The 18043-nt window shown below is 35.8% G+C and overlaps 1 protein-coding gene across 1 annotated transcript; it reads left to right on the top strand.

Annotated features, from left to right (window-relative positions):
* Nucleotides 1-358: 358 nt before the first annotated feature.
* On the top strand, nucleotides 359-17458 carry LOC310637397 (acidic mammalian chitinase-like). The gene is made up of 12 exons (XM_083357781.1): nucleotides 359-540; nucleotides 855-893; nucleotides 1944-1973; nucleotides 3764-3965; nucleotides 5609-5665; nucleotides 6138-6294; nucleotides 9970-10094; nucleotides 10652-10775; nucleotides 11649-11831; nucleotides 12966-13082; nucleotides 14263-14398; nucleotides 17227-17458. Exons 2-11 carry the CDS (start codon nucleotides 869-871, stop codon nucleotides 14395-14397), a joined length of 1155 nt encoding a protein of 384 aa, XP_083213907.1. The 5' UTR covers nucleotides 359-540; nucleotides 855-868; the 3' UTR covers nucleotide 14398; nucleotides 17227-17458.
* Nucleotides 17459-18043: the final 585 nt, after the last annotated feature.

The following is an 18043-nucleotide window of genomic DNA, read 5'->3' as shown; positions in this document are numbered from 1 at the left end:
TCATCCAACTATGAAACCCTCTGGCATCCATTCCATATAGTTCCACTTTCTGAAGGAAGTGGCTATGGCTAACTTAATCCAATGCCTTACCCAAGCCTAAATATGTATTATCCATAGCATTTACTTGGTTTAGTATCCCCCCCCCAAAAAAGAGCAGTTAGGATTGTGTTTACATAACTGGTTTTTAACAAACAAAAGCTGGCTTTTTTAGTAGTCACCTTGTTTCTTTCTAAGCACAGCCCTTACTTGATTATTGTTCTAGGATTTTTTCATGTATTGAGGTCAAGCTGATACACTCTAATTTCCTTGGGTCTCCTTGACTTCCTACTTGACTTGTGTTTGCTTAATTGGGACATAAAGAACTCTTGAAAGTTTGTTTTAAAAAAAACACGCAACAAATGGGGTGTGGCGAATGAGTGATTTGTACAGAGGCTGGAAATATAAGAAGTTCCTTTGCAGAACTTTTCTGAGGGACAGAAGCATAACAGCAGAGAGGAGAGTCAGGCTGCTTTAATTGCAAAGATTTCCTCAAGCTGATAGGTATGTGGAGAACTATTTAAATGGCTTTTGAGTGTTTAGGCTTTTCTGTTGCACATTGATTATTAAGCTGAATGCAGAGGATGACTTACAGTGTCAACTACATAAGAACTTGCTAACTTGAATGGGATGGAATGAACAATTTTGTTAATTTTGGCTTTTTCCAACTCTGTAACTGCAACTACTGTAAAATAAAATAGCCATTAAAAATATAGCATTAAATGCACTAATATTCAAAATTATGGTCTTAACTTTTAAGAAAGCGCAGAAACATCTCTGTACTTATCTGTCTTGTTTGCATGCATCTGATTGGTTAGGTGCAGGTGTCCATATGAGGAATCAACAGCTTTGGGTCGGTAAGTAAACATGCATATTTTACGCATGCTGCATAGAAAAACCTACTCATCTCCATGTGTAAACTAGCTATGAAGGAAGTCAATATAAGGAACCTCTTTCTGGATTTTACCCCTTCCTCACAAAGTATGGCCAGATGTTCTGTCTGGATGTTAATGTGGTCCCTGACTGATAATTCCCTGCTTCTTTTTCCTTGGATGCCAGCAAATCAAGTGATATTTGCTTTTTCTTTAGTGAGCAAGACTTTTGAGGACAAAACAACAATTTTACAGTTTTTTTCCCTACCACTTGCAGCCATTTTAGAATAGAGCAGCATAAGAACATATTTTTTAAGAAAGGGGAAAATGTGGCAGAAACATGTCAAGTTTCAAATAGTTAAAGGAGAAGGGGGAAGAGGCCATGTTTTCACAGTTCCAGCAGAGACTGTGTTTAAAAAAAGAAACCAAAAACCTGTATCAGAGATCCAGTCTTTCACAGCAGGCACCCCAATTACCCTAGATAAAATGGCCCTTGAAGGCAGAGACCAGAGACCCATGGAAGGGCGCCTGGACCATCAGAGCACATAACAACCAACGGAAGCAAAGGCATTTGTGTGGAAGGGAATGAATGGCAGGAGACAGTGTAGACTGCCCTGCTGCTTCCAGAATAGAGGGGGAGGGGGGGAAAGACTACTTTTGATGCAGAGCCAGAAAACTCAGGTGGCCATCCCCTTCCCAACAGGTTGTGGGAGGGAGGGGCTGAGGATGTAGCCAATCATCCCTGTTCCTTCCAAAACTGATGGAAGTGCCCATCCTTGTGTTTGTAAGGATCAGCCTTATTACAAATAAGCAAAATAGCGCTAAAGAAATGAATATTATTTTTTACAATCCTGAACATTAGAACTATAGTTTTAAAGATGATGACTAAGTTATTGTTGAATTTAGTTGATCTCAGTTATCTCTTTTATCATGTTTTATGGACTCATTTGATCATCTGTCTACAGCTTGGGAAATAAATAATGTCTTACTGTAACGTCTGATCTACTCCTGATGTTGAGCATTTTTGCTTTGCAGGTTTCATTGTTCTGCTGGAACTGCAGTTTGGTAGGACTTTTTTTTACTATTGTTTGTTAGTTGAGGAGATCTGTTCGAAAAATTTTAAGTGGCCTGTTTTAGCATGATCAGAAGTAGATTTTAAAAAATATAGTAAAAAGTAGTGAGTGTTTTAGAAACAAAGTGTACCTAGAGTTAAGCCTGTGTATAGTTTCTTAAATACTGTTTCTATGTGAGAGCAAGAGAGACTGAAATTAAAATCCTTATTTAAAACATAGGCCAAATTTGCCTCCTTAACTATGGGTTTTTCGATTCTTCTTGGACCAAATAATTGCATTCTAATGTATGATTCTTTTGTGCTATATTCCAAAGGAACATAGAATTCATGCAAGCCTCTAATAGAACAAACTTACTTATTTACAGGAAGATTAAAGGAAAAGTACAGAGTGCAGTCTCCTATTTTTCCTGACACAAGTCCTATGAAACCTGAACTAACTAACTACGCTGAAACTCTGCTTTTCCCCCAAGCCACAATGGTTTTCAATGGGTCCCCTGATTCTGACTGATTTCTTTCTTTCACTCTCTTCTTTCTTTCTGGTAACTTCTGAAATCTCTTTATGATGTTCTCCCATATTTGCTTTAAAATATGTTGCAAGGAACTTTAATAGGCAAATTCTTTCAGCACAATATTTTTTTCCTCATATGATTAAGAAGATCAGAATAACTCTACAATGTTTTATCAGTTGCCTTACATACAATTTAGAGCAAACATCCTAATCAATAAATAATCAATCCATAAATGCTGACTAGTGCCTGTACTCTCCCACTGATTATTCTAGATCAGGGGTGTCAAACTCAATTTCATTGAGGGCCGCATCAGCATTGCGGTTGCCCTCAGGGGGCCGGGTGGGTATGGCCTGGGTGGGCGTGGCCTACTGGGTGGGCGTGGCTAGATTGCGTATGGCCTACTGGGTGGGCGTGGTCAGCTCTACATCGTTCGCATCAAGGGTGCCTATGGGGGCCTGGGCAGGAGTGGGACAGATCTGAGGGTCTCTGGTGGAAGGAGGGTCTCTGGGCCAGGGCCAAGGCAGTGGGGGCCGTTCCCTCACTGTTTCCAGGATGGCTTCATGGGCCACATGAAACCACTTTGCGGGCCGGATCTGGCCCCCAGGCCTTGTGTTTGACATATCTGTTCTAGATGGAATAAAAAATGCTATTTTGTTATCACATACACTAAATATTTTGTTTTCTGATTATTATTACCAGAAAAGATAGATGCTGGAACAAGTTCATCTTCATAACTGAGTCATACGTAGGGTTTTTCTGGATATTTTGAGCTATGTCAACTTACAATGAAAAGAAATAATTAAAAATTGGTTTATAATGAAAAGGACTGAGACAGTTGGTTCCCGAGGACCAGAAATAAAGAATGCACACTGATATTGAAGCTTATGGCCAATGCTTTCCCTGTAATGTTCCTACTTTTTCCAGAATATTCCTGGTCCTGCCAATGTCTCATTTATGAAAAAGTCACTTATCTTATAATGTCACTGTTTCATACAACAAGCCACAACTTTGAAAAACTCATTATATCAGAAACCTTTTAATTTGACTCAATCATATAAATGAATCAGCAATACTTTCAAAGGTTAGGTGTGTATATGTGCATATTTTATGTTATTTATAACTCACCATTTTCCACTATTCTAAATGCAGCTAATTATCTTTTATATCATGTGGAATTGTGTTTTTCTCTCTGAGAAAAAGGCAATTGTTATGCTGAAGATAAACTCCATGCAGTTTTAGCCATTTGTGACATTACACAAAGCATTTCTTTTCAGGTTCTGGCTACAAACTTGTCTGTTATGTCACCAACTGGGCTCAGTACAGGCAAGAACCAGCCAGGTTCACCCCAGATAACATAGATCCATTCCTGTGCACTCACGTGATTTATGCTTTTGCGGGTTTGAACAATAACCAAATTACAACTATAGAATGGAATGATAAAACACTCTACAGGCAACTCAATGGTCTAAAGGAAAGGCAAGTAACTTTTCAAAGAAATATATTTGTGTAACAATAATATTGCCTTTATTAGTAGAGATGATAGCATCAAAACCAGGTAAAACAGAGAAAAGCACTTATTTCAGACCTTACAGCTCATCACTTAAGTTATATATTGTGGACACTTAGTTATTATTAATATTGTCAAATGCTTATAAGCCCAAGGCCTAGGACAGATATAAAGTAAGTAGAGCAGGCTATGTCATGTATATGAAGGAGGTCCCTTTCCCCTTCTCAGTTCTGAGAGCATGGGTATTTTTTGTTTGTTTTTCAAATTATTTTAAGGCTATTTTAGAGCTTTCTCTACAGCACAGGTGTCAAACTTGCTGCGTCACATGATGTGTCGTGTCATATCGTGACTTTTTTTGCATTGCTGAAGCTGGAGTGGGCGCGGCCTCCGTATGATGCAACTGGTCCACAGGACAGCAGTTTGACACCCCTGCTCTACAGTTTTGTCTTCTTCCTAGCGTACTCTTTTGATACAGCTTTAGGGATGCCAGATTGCAGCAAGATGATTCACAACCAACTTTACACAGAACAATTGTGTATTTTATGTTTTCTGGATGAAGGAACATTGGGTGTTGCTCGGAGTAGATATATTTTCTAGGGTTCAAACCAACGGAAATAACTCTTTTGCACATATATCCCTAGTATATGGAATGTCTTAAGTTGAAAACCAATGTTCTCTGCTCTCTTTTTCTCTTTTACCATTAGGAAAATGGAAAAGTTAGTTATGAGCGCTTATATATTTATTTATATAAACATAACCAGCAAGCCAGCCAGAGGAATTGATGTGTGTGTGAGATAGATAGATCCAAAGTTCTTTTTATCGAGAAAAAAATAACCATTTAAGAAATCATAGTAACTCATAATTTAACTAAAATAATACTAGCCTTGAGCTTTCAGATTAGTTTGAGAAATCCAAATTATACTGGAAAGTTTAGTGAGAAAGGGGAAATGATGTTTTCTATCTCTTTTGGAACTGCCAGAGAAGCCAAGAATGTAAAAGCTTTTTATGTCTATGGACATTCTCAATCATCCAGGTCATGGTTGTCCCAAAGTTTTTTCAAGAGGCAACTGGATTTTTTTTTGTGGGGGGAATGGGGTTTTTGAAGATGTTTTTGCTTCTCATCCAAGAGAGCCTGCACCTGTCATCAACAGGGCAGAAAATATCCTTCCTCCAAGAAGGCTCCACATACATTTGCACTACTCAGGTGACCCCGAGGTCACAGATAAACCTCCAAATGGCCCCTCGACTCTCTAAAAGAATGCAAATGACCAGCTGTCTGCAAGGCATATAAATCTTTCCATTCCCCACCATCCAGTCAGAGCTGAAGAAGCTTCTTGGATGAGAATTTAAATATCTTGAAAGAAAAACAATGAAGTCCAGTCGCCTCCTGAAAAAGCACCTTCAGGACAAAAGCCGTTTATGTTCCAGTCTATCATGTATGGTTTCTTTAATCTCTACTGTGTCAATAAAATCTTGGCACAAAGTTTTCCTCAAAGGCTATTAGCTTATGGTACACAAGGGAGCAGTTGATGGGCATCTTGGGATAATTTTCAAGATATAGGTTATTTGTTGATATACACAGAATGCTTATATTGTTTTTCTTGCTTTCCAGGAATAGCAATTTACGCACATTGCTGGCTGTTGGAGGGGGAAACTTTAATAACCAAAAGTAAGACTTTTCTCCTAAAGTTGTCCACTGAAATAGGTCATATATTTGTAATAAAGTGATTTTTAATCTGGTCTAAAGGAGATAGGAAAGAATGGCGATTCCATCTCTGCAGCTGAGAAGGAATTCTGCTGGCAAAATGGGCTTTAAGGACAGAATACCAATCAGTTTTGGCACATTTTGGCCAGTACACTACAAGAAAGAAAAAGAAGGGTGACAAAGAACATCCCACAGTAATTATAAACTCAATTCCTTCCTTATTTCATTTATATTTTCATTTTGCTACAAGGAATACTCTGAAAATACTTAGCTGAACTTAGAAGCAAATGTAGCAATTTCTATTTTTACTTTTTAAGGGTAGGTAGATGCTGGGTCTTGCCAGTTTCTAACTATGGTTCATGAGGTTTTGTGAAAATAAAAAGAGGTCAATGAACATAGAAAATTAGGCTGTCCAAAAATAATGTATTTCTTCCAGATTTATTACCATGGTATCATCTCCAGCAAATCGCCAGACTTTCATCTCATCAGCTATAACTTTTCTCCGTGAGAATGAATTTGATGGTCTGGATATAGACTGGGAATATCCAGATAGCCCTCCAGAAGATAAAAACCTGTTTACCATTCTGACTCAGGTGAGAGACTGAAAGCATAAATTTTTAATTGAAATTTTTGTAAAAGAGTGTTGTAGGATCTTTAAACTGTGTGTTTTGATATTCTGCAATGGATGCCATTCTTAAATCAACAATAGCGAATCACTGCAATAAAAATTTCTATTAAAATTAGAATTGAAAATCAATGTCCAATTAGGATTTGCTATTCAGAATTTTGCTCTATCACAGTCTTGCTCAAAAACTCAGTCCTAGAATAGATATTTTATTGATGGAATATACAAATAAAAGAACAGCATATCTCTGAGCATGTATGAAGTACTTATGTATTTATAGCTAGCCTCCATTTATTTAGAAAGGAAAAATAGATAGTAGGAGTAAAGGTAGGATCCAAGATCCAAATAATTTTTTGTATTATTTACAAATATTCTTACACTATTTATGACTAACAGTCCAATTCTGTGCACATATACTTAGAAATAAATTTGACTGAATTCAGGGATGCTTATTTTCCAAGTTAAGTGCTATAGGACTGGAGCTTAAAGCTACAGTTTAGAATGCAAATCATTGCTCCTCTCCTGGGCAGCTGCCTTAGAACCTCCTCCATCATCCCTCTCATGTTCCAAAAGATTTCAGTGTGTCCTTTTGATTCTAATATAGCACCAGAGATAGTGACAAAGGAATGCTGTATGTTGGAGGCTTGCTTAGATCCACCTCACTCTTCTATTCCTTGTTTAACACACCTCTAAATGGGCTAGGAGCTTGTATCAGTTAGTTTTCTTATGACCGATATCAAAGTCAGGAAAAGGAAACAAAATGTGAATGTAGTTGGTTGGAATGTGGGAATTACTGAAACATTTTGCTCTGCCTGCACTGAGAGCATGTTTGTAGTTCTACCACAAAGATTCTCCATATATTGCTCTTTAAATTACGCAATGTAAAAAGAAGATTCAGGACTTCCGGTTTGCCAACAGCCGACAATGGATGTCTGGAGGATGGCTCCCATCTTCCATGTCCAGATTCGCATTGCTGGGGTGTCCTAAAAGGACTGAAGAGTCACCCTGGAGGGGTGACCAGACAGAAGGGGCTTTTGCAGAAATGCGGGGGAGCAGCAAACCCCCCCCATTAGTGCCTGCATTCCCTTTGTACCAGCGGATGAAAGACTGACCATAGGAATATGGCTGTTACTAGGCTGCAGACAGCCAAAGTCAAACTTACCATCAGGCAACATTAAAGCAGCGTGGAAGAGACGGGGGTAAGATTCCTCTCTTATACCTTAATCATCTTCTTTTCACCTAATTAAGCTGTTAAGTACTTTCCCACTGTGGAGAGGGAGGGGGAAATTTAACCCTCCCTTCAAAAGGTGTCGGACAAGCCCAGGGATGCTTTTAAAAAAAAACGTTAAAGAAATACTAAAAGAAAAGAATTTCCAAAGTACTTGGGGGACACCCAGTGGGTAAACTTGAAATTGCAATCTGACTTTCTCTTTAAAAAAAGCCAAGAAAATATTTAAGAAAAACAAGATAAGAGTAACCTTGAACACCAGATGTGAATTTTCATGATGGAAGAGTTTCAAAAACAAATTCAGGCTTTGTGAGAAATATCTTACCAAACTTATCAGTTCCTTATCAGCTGGTGATGAAATAAGAGCTTTTGGAAAAGAATTAGAAAGCATCTTGATGAAACAAACTCAAATTCAAACTGTGAGTACAATTAATATTTAATTGGGACAGAATTTAACAGAAGAAATAGAACAATCAAATACATTGGCAGAAGAATTAAATACTCAACAAATACAGGTTTTTGAAGATTGTAATGGAGAAAATATGGAAGGAAGTTTATTTGGACCAGGACAATTATACCAAGAAATGAAAATAATGTGAAGATTTGGTGCTGTTGGAAGATTCTTCAATCCTTCAAAGGTGGAGACTGGAGGGCCATTTCAATATGATATAGTAATACAAGAATGTTTTGATGACCCTGAGGCAAAGAAGCGTAAAATGACATGGCAAAGGAAGAAAGCAAGAATAAGATTGAAGAAATATGAACATTTTTAAGAGGCCTGAAATAGATAATATTAAAATAGACAGGATTGTATTGGGATTATGAGAGATTGTTTTGATGAGTAGATAAAAATACTGATTAACTAAAATAAAAATAAAAGAAAAATAAAATACAGATATATGAATACTAACATTGAAATATTGAGTTTTTTAAATGATATGGGTTAAGATGTATATATGTTAAAAATGATAGAATGTAACTAATATACTTGGATGTAGAGACATGAAAGGATGTATTAAATGTTGAAATGGAAGAAATTTTGGTTAATTTTTAATATGTGGAAACTATAAATGAGAAACAAGAATATTATATTGTCCTCCTTTGTTTTTTTTTGTTTTTTTCTCTCCTCCTTACAAATTGGTATTTTAATGACTACTATTCTAAATATTGTATAATTGATATGGATATGGAAATGAGATAAATAAGAACTAGATTATATTACCAGATATTGAAGAAAATTGTATAAAGGGAAAGGAGGTTTTTTAGCAATATGAAAATGAGAAGTCTTAAACGTTTTGATTTCAATATCAATGTAAAATTAAAGCTAGAAAAATAGATAAGGTGTTTGATGTGTTAAAGATGGAATGTTAAAATATGAAACATACTAAAAGATTTATATGTGTGTGTGTGTGTGTGTGTGAAATATTTGTCAAGTCATTTGAATATGCCTTGCTAATTAATTCTTCTTTCCTGTTTTGGCCTAACTCAAGGCTATCCACAGGATATAGTCACAACTTATGACAGCTCATTATTTGTGTAAATTATTCAAATTGCTAATAAAATTGCCTCCCTAAAAATTCTTTATTAGCAATTTGAATAATTTACACACACACACACACACACACACACACACACACACACATATATATGTAAACTATTAAATGACTGATGGGTAGCAATAAGAAATATATTAATTTAGATAAGAGATAGTATGTATTAAAGGGAAAAAGAGAGAGGAAGTATTGATTATAACTTGGAAATTTGCAATAATATGTATTTGTCTGAAATGGAACTATTGTAACCCGGACACCAAGTTGTTTTTTAAAGATATTATTGTAATAATGGAAAACTAATAAATATATATATACAAAAAAAGATTCAGTTAAATAAGCTATATGTATATGGGTGTGTGTATAATATATATATATATATATATATATATATATATATATATATATATATATATATATATATATATATATATATATATATATATATATAGTAAAGGTTCCCCTGCACATGCGTGCTAGTCATTTCCGACTCTCTCTCTCTCTCTCTCTCTCTCTCTCTCTCTCTCTCTCTATATATATATATATATATATATATATATATATATATATATATATATACACACATATGTGTACCCACAGTATATACATACAAACATTAAGTAATAGCTCAGTACATGTATAGTATATATATATGTGTGTGTGAGAGAGAGAAAGAGAGAGAAAAAGAGAATCTTAATATACACATGCACATAAATACACATGCACACTGAACTACATAGTTCCATAACTTAATAGATTGATGTGCGTGAAAACTTTCTAATATGAAAAAGCTTCCTTTGAACCCTTTCCTGGTCTCTTGCAAGCGAGCAATAGTAACTGCTGCTGCTTCTGTTTCCCTCTTCAGGAATTATCAGCAGCCTTTACGAGAGAAAGTAGACAAACTGGAAACCGACGGCTTCTGCTTTCGGCAGCTGTATCTGCAAGCAAAACAACCATAGATGCTGCATATGATGTACCTGCATTGGGGAGGTAGGTCATGCAATCTAAGAGGAGAGGTCCAATATGAACTTACAGTGGTACCTCGGTACTCATCCTTAATTGTTTCTGGGAGGTGCAATGAGTACTAAAAACAATGAGTACTAAGCAAATTTTTCTCATGAAGAATAATCTAGTCTAGTGAGTCACAAGGCAGCCAGTCTCAACAAGTTCTAGTTTGTGGCATTGGCTAAACAAACAAGGAGTACCAGGACAAAATTTTCAAAATGCATTGAGTGTCAAATTCTACGAGTTTCAAAGCAGTTGAGTACTAAGCTACCATTGTATTTTGCTTTGGAATATTACCTCTGCAAGATTGGTTAACAGATTGTGGTATTATGAGATGTATCTATCCTATCTCTTAGGGGCCAGATTGGGAAAAAGTGATATAAGGTATTTCAGTTAAGGTTTCTGAGAGCTTCTAAACAGCATTAACTACATCCATTACACATGTGTTTATATCCCAAAATAGCTATTGTTATTTGATCCTTTATACTTGCTGTTTGTTTATTGTTTCTTAATCTTGTCCTTTACTTTTAATTTACATTTAGGAATCTTGATATTATCAATGTGATGACTTATGATTTCCATGGAAGTTGGAATTCAGTGACAGGAGAGAACAGCCCACTGTATCGAGGTTTAGCGTCCTATGACCCAGTTCCCTACTACAATTGTGTAAGAAAAATGGCAACATAACGATCTGTTATCACTTTTGTAGTACTTGTAGTGGGAATTTAATTAAGCAATGCTAACATATGTAGAATACTGATGAAACTCAAGATATTTGATATAAGTATATGTCAAAATCAAAAGAATTGACTATGTCTCAGCAAAAAACAATGCTAGCTGAAGGTTAATCTTTTTTAACCCCACCAGCTAAAATTGCCGTATCACTGACAAAAGGCAAGATATGCAAAAGAAGAAATGGAGTTCTCTTATACTTTCTAAGACAGTGAAAGGCAGCTTGAGTTGGGCACAGTAATTGAAAAAGGATTAATATGATTTGCACCATATTAACAACTTAGTACTATATGTAATGGGCCACTTGAATCTGGCCCACAAGTTAGTCAATACATCTGTTTGAATTTTCATTTTTTTAAACTTAGGAAGCACTGAGCATGAGGTGAAACTTTAACCACTTGAAAGCATTTTTAATCATTAATTCACTTACTGAAACCACAATCTGATTGATAATGTGAACCTAGAATAAGAAGTGAGTTAGCTCAGGGGGAAAGACAGAAGGGAGGCTGGAACCAAACTTTTTAAAAATTATTTTATTATTTAATTTTATTTATTTGTAAAAGGCATTTGCTCCAGCTCTAGCTTCTTCCTTCTGTTCTTATTCCCATCAAACGCTAAAATTGGGCAGTGAAAGATGGGATTATTTATTTGTACATCTGATGTGGCTTGCTGTATGATTTGCTGCTGCCGAACGAACTAATAAATGACCACATTGTTCTTGATATTCCTCTACCCTCCTTTGTACAGTGTACAGACTGTATGTATGCAGAAGTATGCATACAATGTTTGTTTGTTTCTGTACTGCAGGATTATGCAATGACATACTGGACTGACAAAGGAGCACCAGCTGAAAAACTCATGATGGGCTTTCCAACATATGGGCGTACTTTTAGACTTTCTACTTCAGATACTAATATTGGTGCGCCAGCCTCTGGTGGAGGCAGTCCTGGAGCCTACACCAGACAATCTGGTTTCCTGGCATATTTTGAGGTAAATGCCCTTCATTTTATTAAAATTTACAAGTTATCTAACTAGGTGGCAACCTCTGGTTATCCTTGGTTAATCCTTGGCTGAGGCTTGGGTAGAAAACTTTCCAGGGGCATTTGCTAGCCTGGGAAGTTACTAACTTATTAGCTAACTTGCTGAAGAAAACAATGAGAAGCCAGCTTCATACTATTATCAAGGTAGACCGAAGACTGAACATTCCATAGGTAATACAGATTATAAAATGATCTTGGGTAAATTGTTCTCTCTCTGCCTTACTTGCCTTGTGAGTTTGTTGAAGGAGTAAACAAAAATAATTCTATGAATGTGTCTCCAAAATGCTTGAAAGAAAGATAGGGTAAAAAAAAAATCAAACCCTAACAATAATGAGAAAATCTTAGCAATATAATTCTGTTCATGTTCATTGAGAGCAATGTCGCAATTTAATGGAATTTACATTTGAGTAAATACTGTATTTACAGAACCAAATTGATCCTGTTTACTATAATTTAAAAAGTCACTTAAATTGGGATTCCTACCTCCACCTCCACCCCCACCCCCACATTAATGATTGGAACATTTTCTTGGCTGTCAATTGACCCATTTCCCCCCCCCCCATTCTTATGCTATATTTATTTTTGAGAAACTGCTGTAGGTGAAAATTTGAGCACACAAATGACAATACTCTTTAATAGCAATCATTCCAATGGGGAAATATTATAAAAATAAGGTAAAGTTTCCCCCACACATGCGTGCTAGTCGTTTCTGACTCTAGGGGCCGGTGCTCATCTCCGTTTCAAAGCCAAAGAGCCAGCACTTGTCCGAGGACGTTTCTGTGGTCATGTGGCCGGCATGAGTAGATGCCAAAGGCGCACGGAACGCTGTTACTTTCCCACCATAGTGGTCCCTATTTTTCTACTTGCATTTTTACGTGCTTTTGAACTGCTAGTTTGGCAGAAGCTGGGATGAGTAACAGGCGGTCATTCTGTTATGCGGCACTTGGGATTTGACCCACCAAACTGCCGACCTTCTGATCGACAAGCTCAGCGTCCTAACCCACTGAGCCACTGCATAGTTCTGCTTTATTTTGCCATCTCTCCTGAGCTGCTTTGAATAAACAGATCATAATCATTTTGACAGATTTGTGGATTCTTACAAGGAGCTACCAAAGCATGGGTTGAGCAACAGAAGGTTCCATATGCCTTCAAAAATAGCGAATGGGTTGGATATGATGATGAAAAAAGTTTTCAGATTAAAGTAAGTTGTCATTTTGTGTAATAATTATTGAGTTAAATCTAGTTTAGCCAATGAAATAAACTCATGACTAAGTTCCAATATACAATGTACATGGAAAAGTTCCATCTGCTTATTAAAGTTATCTTGTCATGCTGTTACACAGTGTAAATTCATATCTAGGCCTGATGCCACCGAATAATACAAATATTTTTTGTCAGTAGAGTCAGAGCATTGAGTCAGTATCACCATCTCTGGGTTACAAAAATCCAGACAATAAAGGGTTATAAAATCACAGGAGCTGCCTTTTATGACCATCTAGTGATAGTCAGGATTTTTGCAGCTCAGATGCACCATCCCTATTTAAGATTCACATAGCACCGCTGAACTTTATAACAAAATGGTCCAATGTCCAGCTAACTATTTATTCATTCCATGTGATAGAGCTAAATTTAAACATCTTTGTATTCTTATACAATTTAAACATGCTCTTGTTTCTCAGTGCCTCAGTTTTGAACATAGTATTTATTTTATTTATTTTATTTTTTTATTTTTATTACATTTATATCCCGCCGTTCTCCAAAGACTCAGGGCGGCTTACAAGCTTAGCAGTAGTTGGACCACTCACATGTTCAACACAATGAAAGTAGAAGTGATTTTTGTGTATATATGTGTATATGTGTGTGTGTGTGTGTGTGTGTACAACCTTGTATGTCACTTCTTACAATAGTCTGAAGTATTTATATGTTGAGTATATATTATTTATAGGTTGAAAGATAATTGCTTATTTTGTTTCATTCTGATTCGTAAGATAAATGAAAATTTTCTTCCTTTACACAAACTCTGTCGGTTTAGCAACAAGAAATATACTGCAATATTATTCAGTTAGAAATTCTGAATGCTTTATAGACAGTTGCTGTGGTGCACTCTAAATGCAATGGAGATATGTTGAATGACTCTTGGCCTGCTGGGAATTGTACCACATTTGGAACAACAGTTGGACTGGCCTGCTTCTATGTTCTTAGGAGGGAATGAGAGTTTCCATGACTGAACATACTGCACTGTATTCCTCCACTTAGGTGCTTAGTATACTTCTCTCTTCTATGAGGAATAAATGGCATTTGAAGGGTATTTTTTCTTAATGTTATTCATTCAAATGTCCTTCAACTTGGCTAATTCTAAAAGCTGCTTTTTCTCTTTGCAGACTGAGTTTTTGAAGAGTAAAGGGTATGGAGGAGCCATGGTCTGGACTCTTGGTATGGATGACTTCTCTGGCCGTTTCTGTGGTCAAGGAAAGAACCCCCTTTTGAATAAACTAAAGAATACTCTAATGAATTGAGGTAATGTGTTAATACTATTGTGTCCATCTTTCCCACTGATCCTCAGACAGGTAAATTCTCACTTTGATTTTGAGATCATTAAGAAGAGACAATCCCTGCTCTCAGGTTTCAAATCTAAAATTCAAAAGCAAAGTCTGGGGAGGTACCAATACTTAAAGACGAAATGATCATATAATATCCAGTTATAATGCATATAGAAATAAATGTTTAAACTTTTTTCATCTACATTATCTCATTAACAAGAATATTAAAAATAACCAACATATATCAGTAATATCAGTAGTATGTCAGTAATAATAACAAAAATTAATAGTAGGAGGTGAAATCCCAGGTCAGCATTACAAATCATTCTAATGTCCACTTGGAAGTAGATAAAAATTTAACCTTCCATTGTCTAAACCTAATGGCCAATTTATATTCTGGGGTTAGACTCAAGAAAATTTACATGGTGAAGCATGACTACTGTTAATGCCTTTCTAGAGGGAAAAGACCTGAAGTTGGCTAACAAGAAAATACAATACAACATTAGTTAATAAATTGAAAGTCCTCGAAGTAAAACATATAAAGAAAAAAAAACCCAATGCCCAGAGCAATTATATGCAATTATAACTCTAACTACTTTTGACTACTTAGTTTGCATGTAATTGTATGTGTATACATGGGACAGAATTAACCATTACTAAACAATCCTGCATGTGACATAGAAGTAACCTCATCTACACATATAAGTAACCTCAACTATACATTTCCAATGCTAAGTATAATGTAAAGTATAACATGAAAAGCTCAACTGAGAAAAGCTATGATGGATTGTTGAGGTTAATATTTATGGAATGGCCATGATACTGGTAGTCCTTGACTTATGACCACAAATGAGCCCAACATTTCTGTTGTTGAGACATTTGTTAAGTGTGTTTTGCCCCGTTTTACAACCTTTCTTGCCACAGTTGTTAAGTGAATCACTGCAGTTGATAGTAACCCAGTTGTTAAGTGAATCTGGCTTCCCCATTGACTTTGCTTGTCAGGTCACAAAAAGGTGATCACACGACCTTGGAACACAGCAACGGTCATAAAGATGAACCAGTTGCCAAGCATCTGAATTTTGATTACATGATCATGGTGATGCTGCTAAGGTCATAACTGAAAAATGGTCATAAGTTCCATTTTTCAGTGCTGTTGTAATTTTGAACGGTTGCTAAATGAATTGTTGTAAGAACTTCCTGGAAATGGAAAGCTGTGACTTAGAATCTAAGAGGTGTAAATAGTAAAGAACCTGAATGTATGAATTTAACAGTCTAAAGGAAAATGTATTGTATCTGTGAGGGGAAAAAAATCAGAAAAGATGGAATAGACCTGAGTAAATAGTTCCAATCTTTTAGACTTGAGTTGATGAACACATGCATGGAAGTGAAAGTATATAAATGAAATGGCCCAAACATATGCTTTCTCATGAATTTGTGGCATTTAGGTTGTTGTGGATGTGTATGAAAAGTAGACATCCATACTTTGGTGATAATTGCTTGTTGTGGTCCACTGAATGGCAATAATATTTATGTTTTGGGGACACTGTACAACAGAATGAATGAATAAATAAATGAATGACCTAGGGAAAAACATAATTCTGTTTAGTGACATGACTGTGGAGGTAGAGACAATAGAGCAGGGGTGTCAAACTTGCCACGTCACATGACATGCCGCTATGTATTGCAACTTTTTCCCCATTGCTGGAGCTGGAGTAGGTGCGGTTTTGGCATGACGCATCTGGCCCGTGGGCCAGCAGTTTGACACTCCTGCAACAGAGTACAGAAAAAGTGAGTGGGTTATTCAGAGCCCCAACAATAAATAAAGTGATTGGAGGATGTCTGCTTAGAAAAAGGCATGCTTGTTTCAAATATGAAATTTAAAGTATCATCATGGCATGGCACAGGAATGATTATACACATAGCAAAATGATTATAAGTCTTTAAGCTTGATTGATTTCATAGTGCATGAGGAAAGACTGAGAAAACTGTGAAGGATATAAGATGAAGGGTTATTTGATCATAAGTTATTCTTGGGACAAAATGGACATGCTTAGAATTGATTGCCCCCTTATTAGCTGCATTCAGAATTTTTGATTTTCCTATTATGAAATAAATACTACGAAATTTCTGTGAAAGTCATTAAATTCTTTGCCATTGCAAGTATATGCTGGGCTTAACTGAAAATGCTTCTGAAACATACACTGACTCTGAATTTGGAATCATTATCTTTCATGATTTTTTTCTATTTAAAAGGGAAGATTTGGGATGAGAAAAAGTTATCTTGAGCACTCATATGGTATCCATCAGAAATTCTTTAAAGATACATTTATTTAGTATCATATAATGTTAAAATGAAGGTTGGGGCCAACTATTAAAACTCCTAAAGCTTTATTTGAAATAACAGGTACATATATACATACAATGGGTCAAACTAAAGTAAGTCAATGGGAAATCTATTACTATATTCCCACAATTGAATAAAACATAACTGGAAACATAACTTGTTTTCCCCAAAATCTTTAGGAAGCTGCCATTTTGCTTTTGAGCAAAAGTATGTGTTTAATACAATAGTAATATCAGCCGCAGAAAAAAATAGCAACGAGCAAGACAATTTAGGCATTATGGTGCAAGCAGGTGAAAGGATGGATTCTTTTATGCTATAGCCCAAACCGTATACTCTCTTCAGAGAAGGTTGCTATTAAACTTTTAAAAAATTAGAAAGTCCCACCTCCAATCTTTTCTGACTGCAGTTTTTTGCCCTGAAATTCAATTACAGCTTATTTTTTATGTGTATTTGTTCCACAGGCCTCAGTAAGAAGAACTGAACAACATTCAGTGGAAGACTAACAAGTCTTAAATTCTTTCTGTTCAGGTGATATATTCCTTTGAAAAAGAAATATTAATAAATCAATTACTCAGAATCAGTTTCTAAGTTTCTTTCACTGCAGTAATATAAAAACAGATATTTGGTTATTAACAGTAAGTTATCAATTACTTTACTAAGTGGATGACTGAATAGAGAGAGACAGGATTTATGCTGTAAAGATGTTTTCCTAGTGTAGTATCTTTTATAATATTTGTACTAAAAGTCTCCTTGTGCCAGCTTAATGAATGGACAGGGGTTAGTGAAGTTACACAATCAACATCTAAAAGATACTAGGATGAGGAAGGCTACTGTAGGATTGAAACTGATGGTTCTGTTTGGCAAGCTATAAATTCTTTCAATTTTGTTACAAGTGGTTCTGTGTACTTTCTAATCTAAATCTACTAGTTTACAGGATATACAGAGGATTTCATTGGAATCATAAGGTATTCCATGAAACTTCTGAATGAAAGCTAATTTTTGCAGAAATCAAGAATATATAAAGAAACTTTAAAAAAACTTTTTATACAGTGATGTGCAGAAAAGTACTTAAGCATCATGCTACATAGAAGACACCAGCAATTTCCTGCTATCAGTTTAATATCTAGCAAAACTGACTAGAAATTGTAATATGTTTTCTATTACCCATGTGTTTACTCCCATACAGAGTACAAAAGGTAAAAGATTATACAACTCAGTCATAATTCTTCATCAACTAGATGTATAATGGATATAAAAGGTATAAATCTAGTTCCTAAA

Source organism: Vipera ursinii (assembly GCF_947247035.1).
Source record: "Vipera ursinii genome assembly, chromosome: 3".
Taxonomy (NCBI): domain Eukaryota; kingdom Metazoa; phylum Chordata; class Lepidosauria; order Squamata; family Viperidae; genus Vipera; species Vipera ursinii.
The sequence above is the reverse complement of the archived record's forward strand: the minus strand, read 5'-3'. Positions and strand labels throughout refer to the sequence as shown.

Coding starts and splice junctions, on each gene's coding strand:
- LOC310637397 (XM_083357781.1), top strand. CDS start 869: ATGAGGAATCAACAGCTTTGGGTCG. Junction 3,966..5,608: donor CTCAATGGTCTAAAGGAAAG/GCAAGTAACTTT, acceptor CTTGCTTTCCAG/GAATAGCAATTTACGCACAT. Junction 10,095..10,651: donor GATGTACCTGCATTGGGGAG/GTAGGTCATGCA, acceptor ATTTACATTTAG/GAATCTTGATATTATCAATG.